The 23417-nt window shown below is 37.3% G+C and overlaps 1 protein-coding gene across 1 annotated transcript; it reads right to left on the bottom strand.

Moving 5' to 3' along the window:
* Positions 1–1518: 1518 nt before the first annotated feature.
* CAAP1 (caspase activity and apoptosis inhibitor 1) lies at positions 1519–19431 on the bottom strand. Its single transcript, XM_027708260.1, has 6 exons — positions 19263–19431; positions 18060–18260; positions 16604–16688; positions 15919–15994; positions 8020–8093; positions 1519–3431 (listed from the first exon to the last, which is right to left on the bottom strand). Exons 1-6 carry the CDS (start codon positions 19392–19394, stop codon positions 3088–3090), a joined length of 912 nt encoding a protein of 303 aa, XP_027564061.1. The 5' UTR covers positions 19395–19431; the 3' UTR covers positions 1519–3087.
* Between the last annotated feature and the right edge of the window lie 3986 nt (positions 19432–23417).

Below are 23417 nucleotides of genomic sequence, written 5' to 3'. Positions count from 1 at the left end.
TTACAATAATTTTAAACAGCAAAGAACATAATTTATAAAATAGCTTAAAAAGAAGTTACAGCACCAACTCTCTTAGGCAAAATATATTTGAGAGCAAATATGGTAATGAAAAGAGTGTTACAAATGGAACTAATTATTTACTGAGGTAATGCTTGTGATTTGTCTCTCAAAACTTGCATCTTGAAGGCTAATTATTATTCTCTATGAAATCACCAAAACAGCAAAACCTCTAAACAGAAATAAATACTTTTGGCTTTCCGTGGAGTCATGCCTTTTTATTTACCTAATGCGAACATAACCAACTCTCTTCCTCCTCAAAAAAGTACTGTGCTTCATCTATGAGGACAGCCAAAATTCATTAGAAACTATTGGTGTTGCAGTCTAGAATATAATCAAGATCTTTTTCATGCTGACCAATACCCAGCATATAACATTTTTTCCTGTCAAAATGGTTGACCAAAACCCAGTAAGGTTTCTAAATAATTCATTACTTCATTTTACATACAAATTGCCTCTTCTTCCAAGTGAAATAATAAATTTATTTTTTGGGGGGAAAATTACAGACATATTTAAAAGTGTAACAAACAGCTGTATAATAAATATTTTAAATACACTAGATTCTTTTAACTGTTCAGTGATATTACTCAATGCAAGAACTAGGTAATTTAGCTGATCTTCTGTACTATTGCTAAGCAGCAATAGTACAATATCCTAAAAATGAATTAGCATTTGTGTAATCAATCACATTAAGTATCTCATATGTTTTTATTTTATATTACTTTTGTAAACAGCTTAATTTAATTTTCTTGGAATCCTTCTCATATTTTAATTTCAAATTTAATTAGGCTGTAATTACAAATCTTCTGTCATATGCATAGTAATCCTGTTTCCTCTCTGTCATCCTACATATTAAAGTTAGCATATGCAACTTCTTGATATAGACCTTGAAATAATAACCTTTAACAGTTCAACATGCTACAAAACAAACTTTTAGAGGTGACCTGGGAAACCAATAGGAAACCGAATGTCAGTTCAGAACTAAACGTCATATACCTCAAGAGAGTAGGCAGCAGAAGGCAACCACATTCTAGTTTATCATTACTGCTAGCAGTATGCTAGTTGCCAAATAACTGCAAATGTGTTGTTCTGTAGCATCACTGAAGGGACTTCATACATGTGGCTGTATCACTTCTTCTGGTGACAAACAAAATGGCCCTGCAGGTGAACTTTTTCATTTCCAGAGCAGGCAAAGTGAGGTATTCAGTACCTTAAGGATTTAAGTACAGCAGCAGTAAAACATATTTTTGTACTCTGACACAGCTCCACAAGCCTGCCTTTACAAATGAGAACACAGCACATCCAGGTTCTGTCAGCTGTGTTCTAATTACTTTTTTGTCTCTCTGGACTCAAATAAAATGCAAGTTCAGCAAACAGCTAAATGAAATTAACCAAAGACAACACACACAGATTCTCATGTAGTAAAGTTACCTTTTGAATTGTATATATATTTTTTTTTCCTACTTTCACTCTCCATTTGCTAAAAAACAATAGAAAAATGTAGGTGCTGTGGATAACTTTACAGTCAGTTATAGTTTACTCAGGTCACTGCCATCACTTTGGGAATACACACTGAAATTTTCTCAGGTGTATTAAATAAAGGATTTTGTTTATAATCAAATTTTCACTATACTAACATTTTATAATACTGTTGATTCTAGAGGAAATCAACCATACTTTAAGAAATGTACAAGAAGCTTTCTACTGAAGACAATGCACTTGATTACCAATAGAGAAAAGGAAAAGGGTTTAAAAAGAAACAGGAAAAAAGAGAAAATAGAGAATAAAGGGAAAGAAGCAAAGGGATAAAAAGGAGGGAGAAAAAGAAAATTGTAAACCTTGAAAGAGAATTCAAGACATAATATTTGAATAGTACAAGGTTTGCAGTAATATTACAAAATAGCATGTAGAAATTACCTACACTACTGTTTCAAAGTATGTAATTTGTTTTTTAAGTATCAACCAAGGAAAGATCAGGAGTAAAAATATACAATATATCATTTTACTTAACAAAGACTACATTTGTAAACTTCATACCTTTAAAAAAAAACTGATGTGTGCATGTGGTAACCACCACACAATTATTTTAATATGCATTTGATTAGCAGCCAGACACAAAACAAGCACTAATTCTAAAAAAAATTAAAATAATTTTAATTGTTGTAAGATATTACAGCATGAAAATTAATCATAAAATTCAATTTACTTGTAAAGAAATACCCTTGAAATGGATAAAAATAGAATTTTTATTTTAAAACCTCATAAATAAAGTAAATGTCTTTTCTAAAAAGCCATTTATACCGAAATTAGATGGATTTTCCTACTTACAGGGTACATGAAATGACTACATCAGTTGAATGTTAAAAGCTCAAGGTCTTCTCAATTGTTTGATTGCTAAATATTATGCCAAATATTCCAAAAAAAAGCTTTACAGTCAGGAAAAAACCCTGTTTTCTTTATTTTAGTTACAACACAGAAGATAAACAGTGGACAAGAGTGACAAAACTGCATGACGGGCTCTGTCTCTTTCAGGCACTTTCATAACTCTGAAAATAACATGTTCAACTATTTATTTGAAAGGTAAAAATCCTTCCCTTTAGGAATTCAAATTTCAAGAAATTACGTATTCTTTTAAATGAATTATCACTCAACTAGAATACCAACGTTATGACAAGATGGGCCCCAAGAAGAAACAAGCAGTCTCATATCCCTTCCAAACCTAAGCATTCTATGACTCCAGGTCGATACAACAACCTTTCTGGAAGGCACCGGGTTCCTGGCATACGTTGTGTGACTCCTTGAGGAAATGAGCCAGCAAAAGGACACCTCATCTCAGGGAAGCACCAACCTCTGCTTGTGCATGGCATGGAAGCAGCACACTAAAGGCAACAAAACTGATGGATCACAGGTCAGGATACACAATACAGTCTGAATGAGGAATGTCATACTCAACCCAAATACACGATAGCACTGAAGAGAACAGATGTCATCTTCTTCAAAACAAATACTGAAAATTAAACCTAAGCAATCTCAGGGCTGTTTTTTTACATCACCAGCTTTCATCAGGGCCTTAATAGCTCTGGCCCTCATCTCAAGCTCCAGAAGCTCCAGCTGTTGTGCTGATGGTTGAACATCTTCTGATGGAGGAACAGCTAAGGTGGACGCTTTGGGTTCCTTTGGGCTGGACTCTGCCAACCCCAGTATCTCATTCACACTTTTCTCAATGTCCTTCTGAAGGTCATCTATCTGACCAGCTCCACTCCTGACAGTGTTTTCTTGCACATCTGGGCCATCTTCTTCATTGCATGGGCCTTCTATGTCACTATCATATGCATCTGCATTTATGCTGAGGACATCACTATCTTCTCCCTTGCCTGTAACACAAACACAGTGATCACATAGTTTTCTAATAGAACTGTTTTTATTTCAACTTACAAAACCATTTCTGCTTAAAGTACTACTCTAAAGATTAAGAGAAGGGTAAAAAGATCTATGATTATAAAAAACCAATTCCTATTCTTTTTCTCCTTCAACTTTTAAGGCTGATCTAACGTATACAATCGCTAATGCATTTTATGCCAATTTAAAAGAACATGCTATATAGCAAAGCAGCAGTACCAGAAAAATTTATTCTATCCTATGAAGTTACACGATCTATTTTCCTAATTAAAATGTCATAAGATTTTATATCACAAGAAAACTTCTGCAGTGCAAAATTGATTATTGTGTATTATTTCTTAAGTAAACTTAATTTTCAAAATGCAATTTCAAAAGTTATTCTCAATTATTTTATGTATTTCAAGAGGAGTGGAACACTGTAGTCAGGCACAGTACTAAAAATTAATAGAAAATCCGCTTATAGTGCAACTATTCAGAATTTATCCAAAGTATTCAAGATGTATTTAACTTGATAAAAACATGGAGGAATTTGTGGCTTTGGCTTTTAATGGTGGCTGAAAGTTGGAGTCTATTTTTAAAAATGTGCTTAGAAAAGGCAGTGCAACAAAATAAAAGCAAAGGTCCAAAAGAACCTCAGTAAATGTTCTCACAATCCAGATACAGAGAGACTATTGCTTTTGACACTCTGACCCCAGAAGTTATTACTCCTTCACCAACCTTTATATCTGTGGAAACTTACAGTAGGATTGGTTTCTTCTTAAAATAAATAAGGTATATTCAGATGATGGTAAAGTTACTGATGCTAAAGACTTTATAATAAATAAATCTTTATAATATAGGAAGTCCTAATATATATAAAGACTTCTTTTGGTAATATCATTTTTATCACTTGCACAGAAGAAACAAATAAGGCTTTAGAAAAATATTACCCTTTTTTTAAACATTTTAATATGCCTTTAGGTACCCACACGTATTTGGTTTTAATTCATGAAAAGTGCCCAAAAACCTTAGGAAAGATCTATTTTTCTCAAGTTTTACAACATTCCTGGCATCATGTGGGTGTGAGGAAAAAAAAAATCAATACTGACTACTTGAAAAGCTATAAATGTAATTTCTCTGCTTAAAAAACAAGGGAAGGGAGGAAAGAAGGACCAAAATATCTCAAAATGGTTTCATAAATGATTCATTTTAAAACATTAGTCCAAGGGTTTTACTGATTCAGGATTAAAGATTTTTTTTTACCACAGATACTTTAAAAAAGATATTCAGATACTCCCTCCTGATCACTCCATATCAGGCTATGATTTATCACAGTATTTAAGTTTAAATTTAAGTATACTGCACATTTACCCTGAGAATGTACTCCTGATTTAGGATCTTAAATAGTCATTAATCTAGTACCTCATAACACTGGTTTACTGGATTACAAAAACTGGCCATAATACTGGTAAATATTTGGGAAAATACACAGCTAATGTATGAGGCACATCCTATGTTCCATTCAAAGCTTAGAGGAAAGCAAATTCAGCTCATGCAAATGTGTGATAAGACATAAAAAGAAGTTTACAGATGACTTTTGGTCTTCGTTTTTTGGAAGATAAATCACAGTTTTGAAGCAACAAAATCTGAAACCCTATAATATAAACAAAGCCTCAAAAAAATCCTCCTCACAGCAGTGTATATAAAAAGTACTCATCAGATGAACATACCAGGGTCTTCTTTTGATCCTAAGTAGTCTTGACCTGTTCCTACTGTGACAGTAACTTCAAGATTAATATTTCAGTTTCAGATGCAGCATTTCACATACTACTGAGTTAACTAACTATCTTTTCAACTTGACCTTGCAAGACACAAAGTATGTGAAAGATCAGAAGCAATGGGAATCAACAGGATAAAGAAACAGAAATTCTGCTGTCTTGCTGCATTTTATCAGTCAGCATTTACCTAACATGCTCATCAACCAGGGATCAGAAAGATAGGTGCATCAATGGATCATAGTTCAAAAGCCTAAAATTTAACTTCTGAGCATACTCATCCTAATTCACTGCCAAAGTTAAACTGATTTTGTACTGGATCTGGCTAGGATGGAGTTAAATTTCTTCACAGCAGACTCCATGTTGCTGGTTTTGGACTTTTTTTCTGAAACAGTGTTGATAACATACCAGTTTGGCTAGTGCTGAACAGGGCTTGCACAGCCTCAGGTCTTTCCCTGTTTCTGACTATGACCCCACGGAGAGTAGAGTGGGGCTGTGCAAGAAGCTGGGAGGGATACACAGTCAGGACAGCTGAGCCAAATTGACCAAAGGGATATGCTCTTCCATATGACATTGTGCTCTTGAGGAAAGAAGGAGGAAAGAGAGATGTTCAGTGTTTTGGCATTTGTCTTCTCAAGTAACTGCTATGCTGAGGCTCTGCTTTCTAGGAAGTGGCTAAAAATCTGACTGTCAACGGGAGGTTGTGAAAAAATATCTAATTTTGCTTTGTTTCAGTGCACAGCTCTTGCTTCACTTGTTAAACTTTCTTCTTAAGTTTTTCTCATTTTACTTTTCTGATCATCTCCTATACCCTACTGAGGAACAAGTAATTGAGAGATTGGCACATGCCTACTGCTGGCTGGGCTCAGCCCACCATAGGATTCTTTTTGGAACTAAATGGCCACATTAAGAAGAAACAAAATACTAAGTCATTCATGATTGTCCCAGACTTCATAAGGATGAGGAAGGTGGGCAGAACAGCTATGTGTTCCATTCAGAATTTGGAACCTCCAGTACTGTATAATACAGTGTTCCTACAAGCTTATTGGCCTACAGATGTTTAAGGAGCTAACAGGCTTTATGTCCCTCTTTTGCAGCTGTATTTTTACTCAGTAGTAAAGATCGTGGCTGGCATTTTTTATTATCTTCTTCATTTTGATAACTTCTCCTTTTTCCTTCATCTACATTACAAAATTCACTTTAACATCCTTAATTTCATTTTTAAATTTTATTTTATCCGTTTCTGCTTATCCTCTCATTCTATCCTTTTCTTCCCATAGCATCTCAGGCTGCAGTGCAGCAGACAGATTGGAGTTATACTTTTTAACTTACATTGATACTCTTAATAGCTCTTTAAAGCTAACAACTTGAGTGGAGCTACTGTTATTGTCCAAAGCCATCATGACACTTTGGTAGATTAAGTCATAAAAAACACCTATGCAATCACCCACAACCATCATCAATTCCCTTTGATAACACAAAAGTGGAAGAAATTTGCAGGAAATCTGTCAGTTCTAAGATCCCTCCATTTAGTACAGCAAGCAACATTTAAAGGATTCCTCACAAAGTCATAGCAACTCACTCCTAAAAGTTTTGATGCTTTTATTATGACTCTTTCTTTCTCCATTTAACTCCTGTCACTAACTACTTCAGAAAAGAACACATTTCACAAAGTAAATACAAAAGACATCTTTTAGAAAAGCATTCTAAATGGCGAAAAAGAAGTTGCAAGACACAAATAATGTTATATCTGTGCAGAAGAGAAATCAAGCTTAGAAGAATTTGCAACATTCTTTGATTGGAAAAGCTATTTCTGATGTTTTGCATACAGCTAGTCCAAATGAAAATAAACACAAACAGAAACACCTACAGTTCTAGTGCTTCATGCACAGACTAATACAAGCAGTTATTATTCAGTGCTGATTTAATGACTGAAATAAAATAAACACTGCTGCAGATTAAAAATACTATTTCCTTGTGTATGAAGTACTCAAATGTGCACCAATAACTTACTTGCCTTTGCATCTTCTATTCTGCCAATCACTGAATGCCTCACCCACTACATTTTTGCATTTAAAAAGAGAAAGTAGAGAAGACAAAACGTTCATCCTCAGTGATTCAAAGACTTGAGTGTGTACTTCTATTGGCACTGATTTCAAGTAAAATATGCCAGTTAACAGGAGTGGTGGGTGTCAAGCACCATTTTGTTGGACCTTGGCTCTACACAATCAAACAAGGAAAGGTATCATATATCAAGACTGAACAAAGTGACTAAATTACAAGCAGTCCTTTGGCAAACAATTATTATAATGGATTTCTATGAATGCAAAAACAAAGTATTGTAGACTCATACGATCATTTCAATGTAAAGTAAAATTGACACTCGAATTCAGCAAATAGTAATAGCAGTATTAGCAATCACCTACACATCAAGAAACTTTGATGATTGAAGTTCCTCTTCAGCTGAAAAACGAGATACGAAGAGCCAAATGACCCTTGTAAGAACTTTACTCATATCCAGAAGCTAAACTAGAAAACTTTGAAAAGCTGCAATTTGTTTCTACCCATGAATAACTCTTCACTCCTACAGACTTAAGAAGCCAAAGTTCCTTCAATGTCTTCTTCAATGCTCCCATCAACTTTTCTGGAATTGGGCCCAGGGCAGAAGTTGTAACCCTACATCAGCTGATTTCTTAGAGAATACCTCTTTGTGATTGCAGCTACTATTCACAAGAGAGTTGTGCATAACCTGGAATCAGTCACTGAGCAACACAGAGGAAACAAAATTTCAGCTTTCTCTACTGCATACCTTGTTTTGATTCCTGACCTTCCAGTTTGCTGTCTTCTCTCAGAGAAGAAGTTGAGTCTATACTGTTGTCCTGTCTGGAAAAAATTAAGAACACACTGTAACCAGCATAACTCACAATTTAATGTAACTTTTTAAAGAAACTAAAGAAATTATGAGGTGGTAGGCCAATAAGCCCACTGCAAGGAATCAAGGCAGAAGGAACATACAGAGTGCTAATCTGAGCAATTGAAAACAAACCTTTTTTTGCTTTGCCTAGTAATACACAAGCATAAAGCAATTATTTCCACTACACCCTAGCCTTTCAGAGTAACTGTCCTCAGTGGTTACAGCTGAGGAACCACAGCTTCTCATATTAGGAGCTTTTCACTAAAACTCAACATAAATTGTCACACAGTTAAACCATTTGAAAAAACAATAGTTTCTGCTGCATTCAAATGCTATTTACTGTTTTACTTTGAAAGTAAAAAGTTACTTTCATGAAGTTATAATTAGCCCACCACTACCTACCTCTCCAACACCACAATCTCATGGTTTCACAAAAGGATACTTTTAAAAATTAAACTGCAAGTAAGTTGTCATATTGTATCCAGTACCTGCATTTCTCCAGTCCATCTATTTAAAGATTTCTACCCTTGACTTGTAGTGTTTCAATTGTTTTATACAAGGGATAAGGAAGAGACACTTCTGTGAAATGTTCATGTACTCCACACACTTCACACCTACTAGTTATAAAAACTACGAAAATACAGTGACACATGCAGGAAGGACACAAGTGGAAGGACCCAGCAGCACAGCAGGAGTTCAAATGCCACGTTTAGTGAGCATTTTAAAAGTAGAATTGCCCGTTTCCTAAACTGGTACTGCTGGTGTGGCACTGATTTCATATATAGTAATATGGAATCAATGGAACTATCTTGCCTGTGGGAGCTTAACAACACTATAAAAAGGAAGCAGTACTCTGGCATCACAGATGTAAATACGATGACTAACAACTTGTTTTTCAGTAGTGGCCTTAAGGGTCTTCCTAATATCGAATATTGATCTACTTTCCCCATGCTCTCCAAGTTGTTTTTTTTTCCTAGGTGTTCAACATTTATCTCATGGAGGAGAACACTGTAATACTCCTGGACATCTTGGTGTGACAGGCAGTTATTTTCACTTCTATTTCCTTTTCTGAAGTAGCAAAGGCTACAAATCAACAAATTCTTCTTTTTCTCCCACTTTTTTTAGCCACTGGAAAATAAATGTGTAAAGTAGTAAGCAATAATTGACTATGGAAAATGTGATCTATTTTCATAATGCATGCAGCACGCCAAAAAATAGATTTTTTAATGTTTTGCACCTTAATAGAAGACAGACAAATGTACTGCCCAACGCCATTACAATAAACCGAGAATAGACTATCTACTGTGATGAATTTTTCTCAGAACTCAGTGGTATCCTTTCAGCTTGTTTTCCTACTTGGTCAATTCAACTGGAAACTACAAAGAATGAAAAATGTACACTTCTTCCAGGATTTTTCAATGTCATGCATCAGTATGCATATGCCTGTAATTCACCCTCAAACCTCAGGCTAGTCTAGCCAACAAGTAGGACGAGAGGTCTGGGAGTAAGGTGTCAGATAGACTGGAAAATCAGAAGGTGAATTCCTAAAATACACCAGGCCCTGCAAGAAGGCAAATTCAGGGACCTTAATGGAGCACTAGACACCCAGAGATCAACAGTTTGATTGTCAGCTACTGGGGACAATCACAGGCCTGTACCTGCCATTGGACAGGCCTAAGTGCACTAGGAGGTCTGAGCGGCAGCTAGAGTGGGGATACAAACCTTGTGGGCTTGTGTGCCAGCAACTAGGGAGAGCTGTGGATCTAGTTCAGCTATCTGGAAGGAACAATTTGATTTTTTTTTTTTTTTTTTTTTTGGTAAACAACTCCTAGCAATTTGTTATACTTAGTCACCTAACTCTTGACCAAAATAAGGTTGTGATATACCCCTTAGCAGAAGCTGCTTGGGCTGCCCCTGCTCCTACCCCATCCTCCTTCATGCACATGGTTCATCATTTTGAATTGAGTAGTCAGCTCTGCACTGGACAGCAATATGTCACCAGAAAAAGCTCGAGCTTGCACCAGTAGTATCAGGCAATAAATTTCACATCTCTGGTACCACCTTGAGATCTGATGAGGAATTATAATCACCTCTTTGACAGAAAGCTCAGTGACCTCTACAGTTCAAACAATGGCTGTGAAATTATCTACACCCATTTTAACATCCATGTAAAAAGAAATTATCAACTGAAAAAATTCACACATTGAAACTTGTTGTAAAGTTTCCTCCTGTTGCCTTCACTCTATCAATGATTATACCAAAACCACATTCCATAAAAGACTACCTTCTGTCAGCAAAAGAATTTTTAGAACCCACAAGTACTTTAACAGCCCATTTTACTCTCTCAGAATTGACAGGATTGGACTGTATTGCTGGTGAACCTCTGTGACTTCCTTTCACAGGTAGGCATTTTGCACCATCTAGTGGTCCACCAGATGCATTTCAGTCCAGTTCAGTTTCGCTTTCAATTTGTTAACCTTGTTTAATTCGTTTCCTAGTGAAAAATATTTTTTCCCTAATTATCTATACTGTGGTTTAGATTTAAAAAGAGGTAGCACAATATCTTGTCTTCAAACAACGGGAGCAGAAGATACGCTAATCTAAAATTAAGGGACAGTATACAAATTTAATACCCTCTTCTTTCATGCTATGCTAGTGACAACAGTAATTTGGAGTTCCCTACTTTTATCAGTCTTTAAAGATACTTCTCCCTCAGGGATGACAGTTAAGTTCAAAGTCCCTCTTCCAAGCAATAAACTCAGCATTTTTAATTTATTTTTTTAAACAGAACAATTTCACATTATGATCTTTTCAGCAGAAAGAAGCTAATTACAGTTACAGTTTGTTGATTACAAATGTTGTAAATTAAATTTACCTTGTTTTATGTAGAGCATACATTTCATATTGGCATGCTCCACACTAGCGCAATGCTTACCTGGGTTCACACATGTGGGTTCTGTATACAATTTGTTACAGGAATTTGCATAGTTGTCAAAGTCATTTGGGTTTGAGGGTGAATTGGTACCACAACTCCAGTAGATTATGCAAAGTGAGGTAAGACAGCAGCACAGGTTAGGAAAAGGGCTATTGGCCATAGGCGTGGATGGCTAAGGATTAAGACAGTAGCACTGCAGTACTGGTGTCTGGGATACCAAGTTTCAGTGGTAACTGGGGTTGGAGACCAGGAGAGAAAGTTTTGCAAGGGAAAAAAATATCTTAATGAAGTGGACTAGAAGAAAGTCTGAAAACATGAGAGACAGTCGTGGTGATACTTTCTTTACAGGGCTTTCAATAATCACTAAGAAACATTCACCTAAATCTCCTGTGTGAGGCTTGAGTTCAGTATCTCTCCTATTCTTGACATAAAGATGATGCACTGTCATGAATTAAAATTTGCCTTTGCACTTAGTTCCAAGTCTAAAAAACATTTCTACAATCCCAAGTCCTTGTAAGATTCTTGCCAATTTTGTTCCAAGGACAGTTTTCAATGACAAATTAGAACTAAAATAATTATCAGGAAGCAATTAAAAAAAGGGGAAAAAAGTTCTTATAAAGTAGTGTTCCTTAAGAAAGGTATCTCAAATGACAGATGCTAATCAAATAGTTTAATGAGCCATGAAAATTCCCTCAGTCCTGCTACAGGTGGTGTTTGAGGACACCACAGGAACAGAAGACACTGAACCAAATTAGCCAAATGCCAATGTATCTGTTCAGTGACTCATGTAGCCTGTTGTTTCAGTGATTCCAAAAGGTGAAGATAACCAAATTGTCCCACTGGGGTAAATACCACATGGCAGTTCCATGCTTGTGAACAGCCCAGTACCCAGGAGTACATGTTAAAACAAGGCAAAACTTTAAACTGCCAACCTTTCTAAAAGAAAACAAGCAGAAACTGCACTTATGACTGCAAAGCCTATAAATTCTTTAAAGAGCAAATATTAAACTTCAAATTTTCATTCAGTGAAAAAAATAAGCCCATTAAAGTTTTGAAAGCAAAAGGTCATTTACTTTCACACATGTGAGCATCTGATCACTATAATAATACTAGCATGCTTGTTCTTTCAATTATGTTTTATTATTACAGTATATAACTTACTCTCATTCCTTCTGCTGAAGGATATTTAAATAGCCAATTCAGGTAACAGGAAAGAAATAGCTCAAGAACATACCTCTTGAATGAGGAGGGAAGAATGACTATTTGGTTTCCCAAGGCATTATTTGGCTCCTTTCAAATAAGTATCTGAAATTTAATTGGAAGCTTCATATACAGAAATTCTCCTGGTTTAATGGTACTCCATTGCAGATGGTAACACAGAAACAGTAACAAAAATCTGAGAACTGCATAGACAAAAATCTATACAGAGCTCACAAATAATGAAGTAATTTATTGCAACAGCAATTTCCAGTTACTGTCAAACATAGGCCCTGCCTCTTCAGTTCTTCTGCACAGTTATTGCAGGATTTCTAGTGCTTGACATAGAAGAAGCTAGTGACAAAAGAGCAAATCTTTTACATGTTAATGGAAGCATGTGAAGCTTTTATAGAGCTGAAATTTAGGAAAAAGCCCCAGGACTTCCTCTTTTGGTGGCAGAATGAGGACATGTGCAAGAAAAAAAAAAGGAAGATTCAATTTACAATTAGATGTGATACCACCCAAAAGCATCAGATAAAGATCTGAATTCTGCAATTTTCCCTGTACCTGGAGAAACTTCTCTAAATCCCTGCTACTTTTAGCTGTTGGAGACAGGAAGCAGGTCTTTAGAGACAGAGAGTCATTTGCCTATTTTAGGGGAAAAAAAAGACACAGTTCAAACTATACCCTTCTAAGGAATCCTGTAAATTTTAATACACTTATAATTTCTTGGGATGTCTGATTTAAACTTTCTGGATATCTGTTGATATATGCATATTCCTGAGGTATGCCTGTTTGTTTTTTTTTTTTAAGGACAAAAATGAAAAAAACAAATTGATGTTTCCATCAGCTAATACATTTTGAATTACAGTAAGACTTGCTATTCACTTTTTCACTTTCCACATTTACACTTCCACGAAAACAACTAATACAAGTCAGATTTAAAACAAAAAAGCCCTAATGCTTTACTTTTGTAACATTAATAGAATGCAGGAAAAAGAAGTCAATCACACAAAAACCACAGGTAATGAAGACAATCTAGGAAGAACCAACAATGAGAATACAAACAGAGAAACTGCCTTTTTTGTTATGAAAAGTCTTTTCTCTTCCAAGAGAAGACAAATTCACCCACTTAAACTCAGACTATAATTATAAATACACTAATGATTACAAACAACTGAAATTGTTAGCAATGCAATTTTAACTATTTTTTCATGATTGCATGTTTGGCTTCTCTGCTGGCTGACTTGTTGCTGAAACACATTTTCTGAAGTTTTGCAAACTTGCATTTATAATTATTTACACACCGGTTGCAAAGAAGCTACCCTAATGCCCAAAGATTAGCCCTAACTACTAAAAAGGGCTTGTTACCATTTACACTTGTAAAAGCATAATACTGGTCTACTCACTGAGTGCTGGACTTTAAGATTAACATAAAACCTTAATTTTCTTTGTTTCCTCCTACCCCTATATTTTTCTACCATCCAAACGGCTTTCCTATTTTGGTTTTTTATAATGCTGGCACACAGCTGAACCCATAAGCCATGGTTCTCAGATAGCACCCATGTGTGTAGCATGCTACTTTTTAAAGGCAGAAGAAAAGCCACAATTCCTAAACCAACATACCTTGCCTGCCCAGTTTGAAGGGGTCTGAAATCTTAAACCCTCAGGATAGAAACAGAGATACAAAAGCAGGGGGCATCTCAAGCATTGTTTGCAAAAGGAAGCAATCTGCTCCATAACTATGATCAACATCTCTCATTCTTTTACTTTTTTAAAACACAATTTTTTCTTGATTTTGCTGTTAGTTAGTGAAACCTTCCTACTTGACATGGGTAAATAGGTTAAGTGTCTTCAGATATCCACTAGTTAAAAATGGTAAATCCTTCTTGCTTTTCTTATTTTGTTGTTTTATCCATTAATTTCCTCTTTTTAGATTTTTACCATCTCAAATAATTTTCATATAAGCAAGAATTTACCCAATCTACTGTAACTAAGGGTCATAAATACACATCTCAACATTAGCAAACACGCTGCAGACACAGACCCACCTCACTAAAACCTAGCAGCACTAATCCTGCCATAACTCTTGAAGATAAAGAACATTTAATGTATTTTGCAATAGTAAAGAGCTTGTGAATTAGGCCTTAAAAAAAAAAACAATAAATCCATCATATAATTTCTCCAGGAATCAAAACCCTGGGGCATTTTTCATAGTTTATTTAGCCAAAAAGTTTGTCTTCTCATTCTATTTAGAAGTTTGCTGGCAAAACATCAATCACTTAATAGAGACTCCTTTACATAAAGAGACCATATATTTAGCATATTTTGTAATTTTTGATTTTTCTATTTGCTTTTTTAAACAGTCAGCAGAGAGAAATGTCCAAAATAAGAAAACTAACCTTCATGTGTCCTAATAAAGACCCTATTCACAGATCATGTAAACAACAAATAGCAAAGAGGGATACAGTAACAAATGGGCTCCAAATGGAACCTCAAAAGGAATAGTGTCAGAGGGTATGAAAACTGTATAATGAGAAAAAAAATGAAACATAATTTAGTATCACTCTGTTTCCTAGTATGTTTATATGATGAGATGTGATCAAAGAAAATTACTTCATTCAATAACTGCATAGCCTGCTCTGAATCGAAGACAGAATCAGAAGTTAGGTCTCCATTAAATAAAAATACTGACCAGAATGTGAAATTTGGATTACTACCAGCAGTAATTTAGATTACTGTTACTACTACTGTTCCTATTCAGTAGGTTTAGATAAACCAACAAAACCAGCAGCTAAGAGGTACTTGAATCTGCCCAACATTAGTGTATTGTCTTGTACTCAAAGATTTATTAAGTGTGCATTGAATCTGTGGACCAGCTGAAACCAGGTCAGTGCTGAAAACATAAAAGCTTATTCATCTTCTAGAAGCAAATTAGCCTCCTAAGATTTGTTGTGTTGTGAGTGATAACTAGTAACTTTCTTTTCCCCTTCACTACTATCAAACAGGTGAACTCTTTCTGACAAAAAAAATGGTCTTAAAAAAACAGACAAGCATTTTAAGAAAACGTTAAAAAGTGTTGGCCTCTACAAAACTGACAGATGTCAAGAATAAGAAACCGGAAGCCTCTGCTGTTGAGAAGCCTCTGTTCTTGATACGCTACATTCTATATCATCCCTAACAGAGGACACCGAGTGTCAGTGCTGCTTCAGCTGGGGCAGGATGAAGGACCAGAAAGAAAATGGAAGGGATAAATCTCAGCTGAAATGAAAACACACTTACAAAATTCACTGACCTAAGTGGGAAGTGGTTACTCAAACCTGCTTTTGCTCACACAAAGAGAGTTAACCTACATCAACAGCCCGCTGTTGCAGGCTACAAGTGTGAACGTTTAATTACCACAATTCAGCTGATGGGTGGTATGCCACTATGAACCCGGTTCTGTGCTCAAGACACATTTAATGTTATAAAGTGACAAATTCATTTTTGTAAGTTTAGTGCTTGCTGATGGTCACAGCTAACTGTCATTCAGCTAAAGTAATTACTTCATTAAGGATATAGCACTAGGGTTTTTCAATTATATATTTGATCATTTCTCATGAAAAACCTCTGTACTGTTCAGTCTTCTTAAAGTAAGTTTAAGTGTTTTGTCTTTTACTCACTGACTGACTGAATCATCTCCAGTCTTGTCTCCTCCATTTGTCTCCTCGTCAGTATCAGAATCAGCTCCCATCCTGCCTAGATATACACAGTTTCAGACATGAAAATTTAGGAAGGTGATATAATTAATACTACATAATTAGGTTTACTCTTAATTATTAACTCTATTACAATCAGCAGAAGAGGATTTTTTTCCCAGTTAAAGCATAAGTTCTAAAATTAGACTTAGTCAAAACCAAAACCCTTATTTGTGAGCTTTCTGCTAGCCACATGGTTGACATTTTTCATTTGTACTGTATTACAAAAAAACTTATTAGGTGTTCCTAGCACAATACTATAGGTGCTAAGCACAGGAGACAGAATTAACAGCATGATACTCCACAACATTCAAGACTTGAAGAGTTCCACTTCACTGAGAAGACAACAATATGTTTACAAATAACTTCTATAGCCTTTAAATGTCAAGTGGAAATTCAATAAAATAACAAAAAGCTGGAATGTCATATTCTTAATCCAAGTACATGAACTGTGTGTCTTGATGGAACGGAGGGATTATGTACACACTAATACATACTTAACAGCGTGTGTAAAGATATATAAGTATATAAAGCAGCTAGAAAGAGTGTAAATCCTGTTGAGGCAGACTATTCTCTGGTGTATAGTGGAGCTTAAAAGTTTAATTCATACCTTCAAGTATCTTCAACAGGTTTTTTTCAGATAACAGCTCCAACTGCTCCATGCAAAGTCTTTTGATTTCATCCATGGAACAGTTCTAAGAAAACAGATAAGACAGACAACAAACTACTAAAAAATTCTGAGAAAAGAGTAATTATAAACATAAGTAGTACTCCAACCGTAATGAATGAAGAGTTAACTTGGATTGCAAGCCCCTCTCATGTCATCTGCATTGATGCAACTGCTGTAGAAAACTAGATGTTCCAGTTTTGACAACTACCAGAAATAGTATATTTGTAGTTTTTCTATGAAAAATTAAGCAATACACAGTATCAGTTACTTGATGTGTGGCTGGGAGTTTCCACTGCAGCTGCAACACTGAGCATTATAAATACCAGACCATGTGTGTGAAGCATGGGACAGCAAACAACTGCAGACCTGATTACTCCTAATTCTCCATCAGTTGAGAGGAAGTGGATGACATAATTAAGCACGCAAAGACCAGAGCCAACTGTTGAATACAAGTTTACAAACTGAAGAAAATACTGCTACTGACAACACACAGTTGCGTATCACAACACTGAAAATAAAAGAAGTAGGTAAACTGTGATTCATCTCTCATGCTCAATACATCTGTCATACCTCTGGTGATATAATGCTGTAATTCTGCACTTTCAAACCAGCTATGACACCACATACAAGTACCAAAATTAAGAAGTGCTGAACATATTGTAACACTCACAAACCCACAGTAGGTTTGGTTCTATACCATGAGGCGATTTCCTTACAAACTCAGTAATGTCTTTGCTTTCGGCTGCTCGACCTCTTTTGTTCTCCCAGAGATGAGAAATGGATGAGACTGTATGCAATTCTGTATGTGTTTAAAATGAAGAAATCCTGTCTCACTTATATTAATAGCACAACTCATTCAGACAAAAACTAGAGACAAAAATTTTAAAACTATTAACATCACACAAATGGCACTTCTGTAGAGACACCTGCAGTGTCTTCTTCTGTACAGACTGCTAGTTTATTTTTTTCTATGTCCTGCTGTTCACAAGATTCAAAAGGCATATGTTCAAAGCCAGTAAAACTCTAGCTTTAGTCCACAGAAGTTACAGCTTCAGAAGCTGTTTATCAATACGGGGTTTTATTTTCTTATCTCAGACACTACTTTTATGTCATACAAAGAAAATCAGATGAATCAAACAGAAATCAACAATTTATTAAAAAATCATCATATTAATTAGTGAACAACATTACTGAATTTACTCTTTGCAGCTATGAAATTCCTTTTGCATTTAACTGAACAGTACAGAGAGACAGTATAAAAATAAGCCTACAGTTCAGCAACAGCTGAGCAGTCTAAAAAGTAGTAATCAAGACTAGACTTGAGAGATAAACATGCTTTGTTACACAAGCATTCAAGATCATAACAAGAATATCAACGTCAAGTTTATTTCGGTACCTTTAAAGTATCAGGCAGCATCCTCTGTAGTTTCTTCTCCCCTATGACACAGAAACACTGTTGAAGCATTTCCTTTTTGTCCGCAATGTAGAAACTGACAGGTTTGAGTGACACTGTGAGATCTAATCCTCCTTCTTCTACATCACTGGGTTGTTCAGGTTCTTCCACTTTTTCTCCAGATGGTACATTGCATTTTGCTTCCTAAAATCAAGGAGGGTAAATATTGTTTTCACATTTTTTAGTGAATCAGAGAAGAAACTTACAGCTTCACTTGTGCTTGCAATAGTTCTCCCTTCATAATTGCAAGGTACATGTTAGTGTGGACTTCTCAGGTTCCAAACAGCGTTTCATACTGCAAAGTAACCGCACTACAGAAGCTACATTTTTGATTACTGAAACCATCCTCATGCTAGGGAAATTTTTTAAATCTTCAAGAGGCAAAGAGTACTTGTAAACATTAACTGGGAAATATCTGCAAACACCTAGCTGCTGCTTACATATGAAAGCACACTTTAAAGCAGAAGAAATCCATCCCTTTGATTTGCTGTGCAATTAAATCACAAGAGTTCATCATTTAAAGCTACCCTGCTAAGATGGAAATTGGCATATAATTCCCCGTGTGACATAGTCTTCAGAGAACAAAGGTGGAGTTAATATTAGGAAATATATCTTCTATACATCATAGATTACTTCTATGATATAATAATAATAATAATAATAATAATAATAATAATAATAATAATAATAAACAACCAGCTAGAAATATATTTTGAAAGCCTCAGAATTCACTCAGACGTGCATGTACTCGCAGTTTTGTACTCGCACTCAAACACCACCTTGAGCAGACTCACAGTGCCACAAGCGCGAGAATCACGATCAGGGACACCCCTGGGCTTGTGCCCACATCCCTTATACCCGGGAAAACACAGACCGGTCTCTCGAGGCGGTCCGGCCCGTGCCTGCCATGGTGCCTGTGCCGCGCACCTCTCCGGCCGCTCTCTTTGCAGCCGCACCGAGGGGCCGCGAACGAACCCCCCGGCCCGGTGCCTGTGCCGCCAGCCACTCCCAGGCGGCCTTCCCGCAGCCATCCCACGGCACAGAAAACATGCAGGCCTCTGCTGCCGTAGCGGGGTCGGGTCGAGACGCGCCCGGGACAGCAGGGGAGGGACGGCACCGCGCAGACCCCCGGAGCGCCCGCGATACCTCCAGGGCATCGTGGGTGGACTCGGTGCTCCGCCGCTTCCTGTCGCTGCCGTCCGGCCCCGGGGCTCCCTCCGGGCAGCAGGATCGCGAGCGGCGCCGCTTCTTCTCCTTGGAAGACTTCCTGCCCGGCATCGCCGCGGTGACACGGCGCGCCCGGGGCCGCGCCGCGGCGGGGAGGGGCGGGGCGAGGGGGCGCTTCCGGCAGCGGGAGCGCCCAGCGCCCCCTGCCGGCGGGCGGGACCGGCCCGCAGGAGCCGCGGCCTCCGCGGGGATCCCCGCCCGGCCCCCGGCCCCGGTGCGCCCCCCGGGCAGGGCCGCGCCGCGCCCCCGCCGACGGAGCTTTGCGGAGCCACCGCACCGCCGGCTTTCGGAGTGGCCTGGGGATGTTTGTGTTGTTTCGGTTGCGTGGTTTCTTGGCGTTAGCGGGGTGACGCTAAAACTGTTTACAAACGTGGGCAGTCCACCCATTCGCTCAAGTATCTTTGATCTAGGGTCTAGAAAACATGTCTCTCACGAGGAGCGGCTGAGGGAACTGGGTTTGTTTAGTCTCGAGGAGGATCGGGGGGGGGGGGGGACCTCGTCGCTCTCTACAACCCCTGAAAGGAGGTTGTAGCCAGGTGGGGACCAGTTTCTTCTGCTGTGCCTGCAGTGAGAGGACAAGAGGAAATGGCCTTAAGCTGAGACAGAGCACATTCAGGTTAGATATTAGGAAAAAAAAAAACCAAAAACAAAACCAAAAAAGAATCATTCCTAGCGTGGTGAGGCATTGGAATACGTTTCCCGGGGAGGCGGTGGAGTCGCCATTCCTGGAGGTGTTCAAGATCTTCAAGTTCTCTCCCAGCTTTGATAATTCTATGATGATTCCATTGTCTGTAACTACTGTTTAATGCTGACCTTTTCCCTGTCTTTCAACCTGTTTCAGCAGTGCAAGGACCTGCATACTTTTCCCTTGCCGGCTCTTTAGCATTGCCAATAACTCTGGAAAAACAGTAACTTCAGTTTTACTGTGATACTTCATGAGTATTGGAGAAGTGAGACACTAGTTTTTTTCAGGGGATGCAAACAATTAGGAATCACAGCAGAGAAGCCTGTTAAAGGCAGGTGATCACTCTGTGCAATTCAGTAAGACACTGATCAGCCTTCAGCCACCCACCACCAAGATTAGCTATAGAGGGAATTAGGTCGGTTATCCTAAGGAGGACAGTTAGTTTAAAATGAAGACCAGGGTAGAAAAATGTCCATCATTACACAGAACGAATTGTATTAAGAACCTCCTTTTCTGCGCAGAGATATGCAATGATTTTTCTACTTTATTTAATGCACTGGAGTCTCCATTCTTCTGTGTCTGTTTTGTTTCCCAGATTCAAACATGTTGCCTTTTAGTTTGTTACTATCCATACTGTGTTGGATCTTCATCAAATGGGTGGTATTGACCCATTTGCTGAATGCAAGTTGTACAAAGCTAGTGGTGATCAACAGTGCTGTCTTCAGATAATATATAATGCATGGGCTGACATTGTTTTCCAAAAGGGTTAGAAGACTTTATTAACTACCATCTGTTCTTTTTTCAGCAAGTGTGAGTCCCTGCAGAGGTGGATAGTGTCAGAATTGACCCTGATTAGTCTGTGTTGTTAGATTACCTGGATGGGTGGGAATAGATCATCATATTTATCATCAGAAAATGACTGCCATAGTGTACTCTGAAGATGGCAGAGGTAATGTAATTAAGAAACATTAATGTGGGGTCTGTGAGTTTGAGATGAAAATGGGATCCCTTGAGCAACTATGAAGAAAATAAAAGGTTAAGTAGTGTATGCTTAGGCATGCAAACTGTGTTTTCAATAAATGCAGCACCTACTCATACAGAATACAGAAGCTAACTGGGCATGCTGATAAAAAGATTTCTGATCACAGGCTTCAAATTCTACTGTCAAAAAGGGTAGTTCATATTGAATGCCTTTTTTTTTCTATGTGTTTGATACAGATCAACAGTGGTGTGGTCCACATTTGCAAATTTATCTTTGCAATTGGAAAGTCTAGAAACAAAATTTCCCACCAAAATTGAAAGCTCAATCTCTTCAGGGAATAAACATCAAAAATCCATTGGAAGAACAGGACATCTGAAAATACCCAGCTACTCTTTGGGCTGTTAACAGCTGCAATTTGTTGCTGAATGTTTTATTTCACAGTCTACTCGGTACAAATGTTGAAAAGCTGGGAAATGTCTGCTGTTCCTAGACTTTGGATTTGTTGACAGTTTAAAGAGAAAGAGACAAAAAGAGGAAAGTGATCACAGTATATAGTAGTGGATCACATTCAGCTAAGACAGGTTAACTATTTTTAAATAAAAAAACTTCATACAAATGGAACCAGCAGGTTGTAATATTTCCTAAAGCATTTAAATTTTCCTCTATAGTACTGATCTATGGTACTACTCTTTATAGATTATTTGAGCATATTACTTTATAAAGAAGTGACTGCATCCAAGGATTCATGAGTGTGTATTTCAATGTACAGTGCTTTTAATGAAATAGGTTTGCAGGCTGAAGTTAGTCTATTTGTCTGTAGCCTGAACACAACTGAGTAGCTAAAAGTCTGCATGATTAGATCTTGATGAGAGCGAGGTGCATCATAATAATGATTTATACATTACAAAACCTTTGTGATAAAAGTATCCCAATTTATGTGACTGTAGTGTCCATTTGTCTTGGCAAGTACAGCAGTTGGTGCTGACCTCAGTCAGTTTTGGTTCCTCTTTCAGTTCCCTAAGAAGGCATTTTATACAGTGTCCTGAGTTCTGGTCCAAGTCGATCCCAGGTATTTCCACTTTATAAAACCCAAGGCACACCTAACAACAAAGTTTTAGCGTGAGGTGCTATTATGTGCTGTTTCCTGTTCTAAAAGCTTCCATTCTAGCTTAAAAAGGGAAGCTTTGAAGCTGAGAAGCTTTGAATTCTTAGCAGAAGACACAACTTCTCTTTAAGGGGCTCTTGAAATCTCTCAAAACATACTTTCACTATCCCCCAATGAATCAAATCAAGAACATGCAACACACAGATCAACTCCTCTGAAGTTTACTGCTGTAGATGGCAAGCCAGCTCTGAGCTGTGTGATAGGGATGTATTTGTTTTCAACGTCCTCTGGTCTCAAAAGATTGTACACCATGGACATTGTGCCTGGCATGTTTCCTCATATAGGTTTAATATGCTTTCACTGAAACAGAAAATGCATCCTGGTGACATTCTTGAGGTGTTCTACTTGTTTGTGACCTCAGCAGCAGATTGTGTAGTACACTTACATGTATTTGTGTGTTTAGGTACATGCATGCTGACATAAACCACACTGGAGTTTTAAACAATGTAATTTAAAACACAAGCAATAGCAAACAATTTAGCAGCAGGTGTCTCTCTCCAAATATTCCTGGCCTGCGTTGTTTATCTTGCCTAACATGCATTGCTGCAGTCCCTAGAAGAAGGATTTTTTTCTGTGCCTCACCATTTCTCTGCAAATTTAATCAAATTTTGCAATATCTCTTAATATACCATTTCTTGGAGTTGCCAGAGTATGTTTATTAATATAAACATTAATTTTTGGTCTGGGAAATTCATGACAATTTTCACATGAAGAGATAACCTGTAACAGAGCAATCCCACAATAATAAAATCAAAATGTTAAGACAAGTATAGTTTTTTTAAAATAGCACATGTACAAACACAGTTATAGAGCACAACATTTAAAAGCTAAAGTTTCAAGAACAATTGTATAGTAGGCAACCAAAATTCAACAGACAGGCACATTATTTCACAGACATGTTTCCTAATGGTAGCTTCTTAGATGCTTTCCCAGGAAGAGGTTCATCTACTGAGCACTGTAAATCCCCAATAATCTCTTGGACTGCCTAATACATGAACTTTCAATGGATTAAATGAGAAAACCTGTGACTAAGACCATGATCAAGACTGTTTGTGAGGGTATGTATCTAGAAATCCATCAACAGTGGACACAGTACAAGTGTGCAGCTAAGAATCTGAGAAGGAAGATTTGGTGGAAGTAGTGTAGTAATTCAGACAGTTAGGTAGATACAGGAAAAAAAAAAGTCAGAGCTCTTGGTCACATAAACATTCATCTCTGGCAGACAGCGCAGGCAGGTATGTG

Source organism: Neopelma chrysocephalum, unplaced genomic scaffold (genome assembly GCF_003984885.1).
Source record: "Neopelma chrysocephalum unplaced genomic scaffold, ASM398488v2 Primary Assembly neopelma1_95854, whole genome shotgun sequence".
NCBI lineage: Eukaryota > Metazoa > Chordata > Aves > Passeriformes > Pipridae > Neopelma > Neopelma chrysocephalum.
Note: the sequence above shows the minus strand (reverse complement) of the source record. Positions and strands in the feature narration are given on the sequence as shown.

Excerpts from the sequence above, each read along its gene's own strand:
- CAAP1 (XM_027708260.1), bottom strand. The coding sequence starts at position 19,394 with ATGCCGGGCAGGAAGTCTTCCAAGGAGAAGAAGCGGCGCCGCTCGCGA. Across the intron at positions 18,261-19,262 it reads CCACCCACGATGCCCTGGAG|GAAGCAAAATGCAATGTACC; the intron begins GTATCGCGGGCG and ends CCTTGATTTTAG. Across the intron at positions 8,094-15,918 it reads GGAGATGATTCAGTCAGTCA|ACAGGACAACAGTATAGACT; the intron begins GTGAGTAAAAGA and ends AATTTTTTCCAG.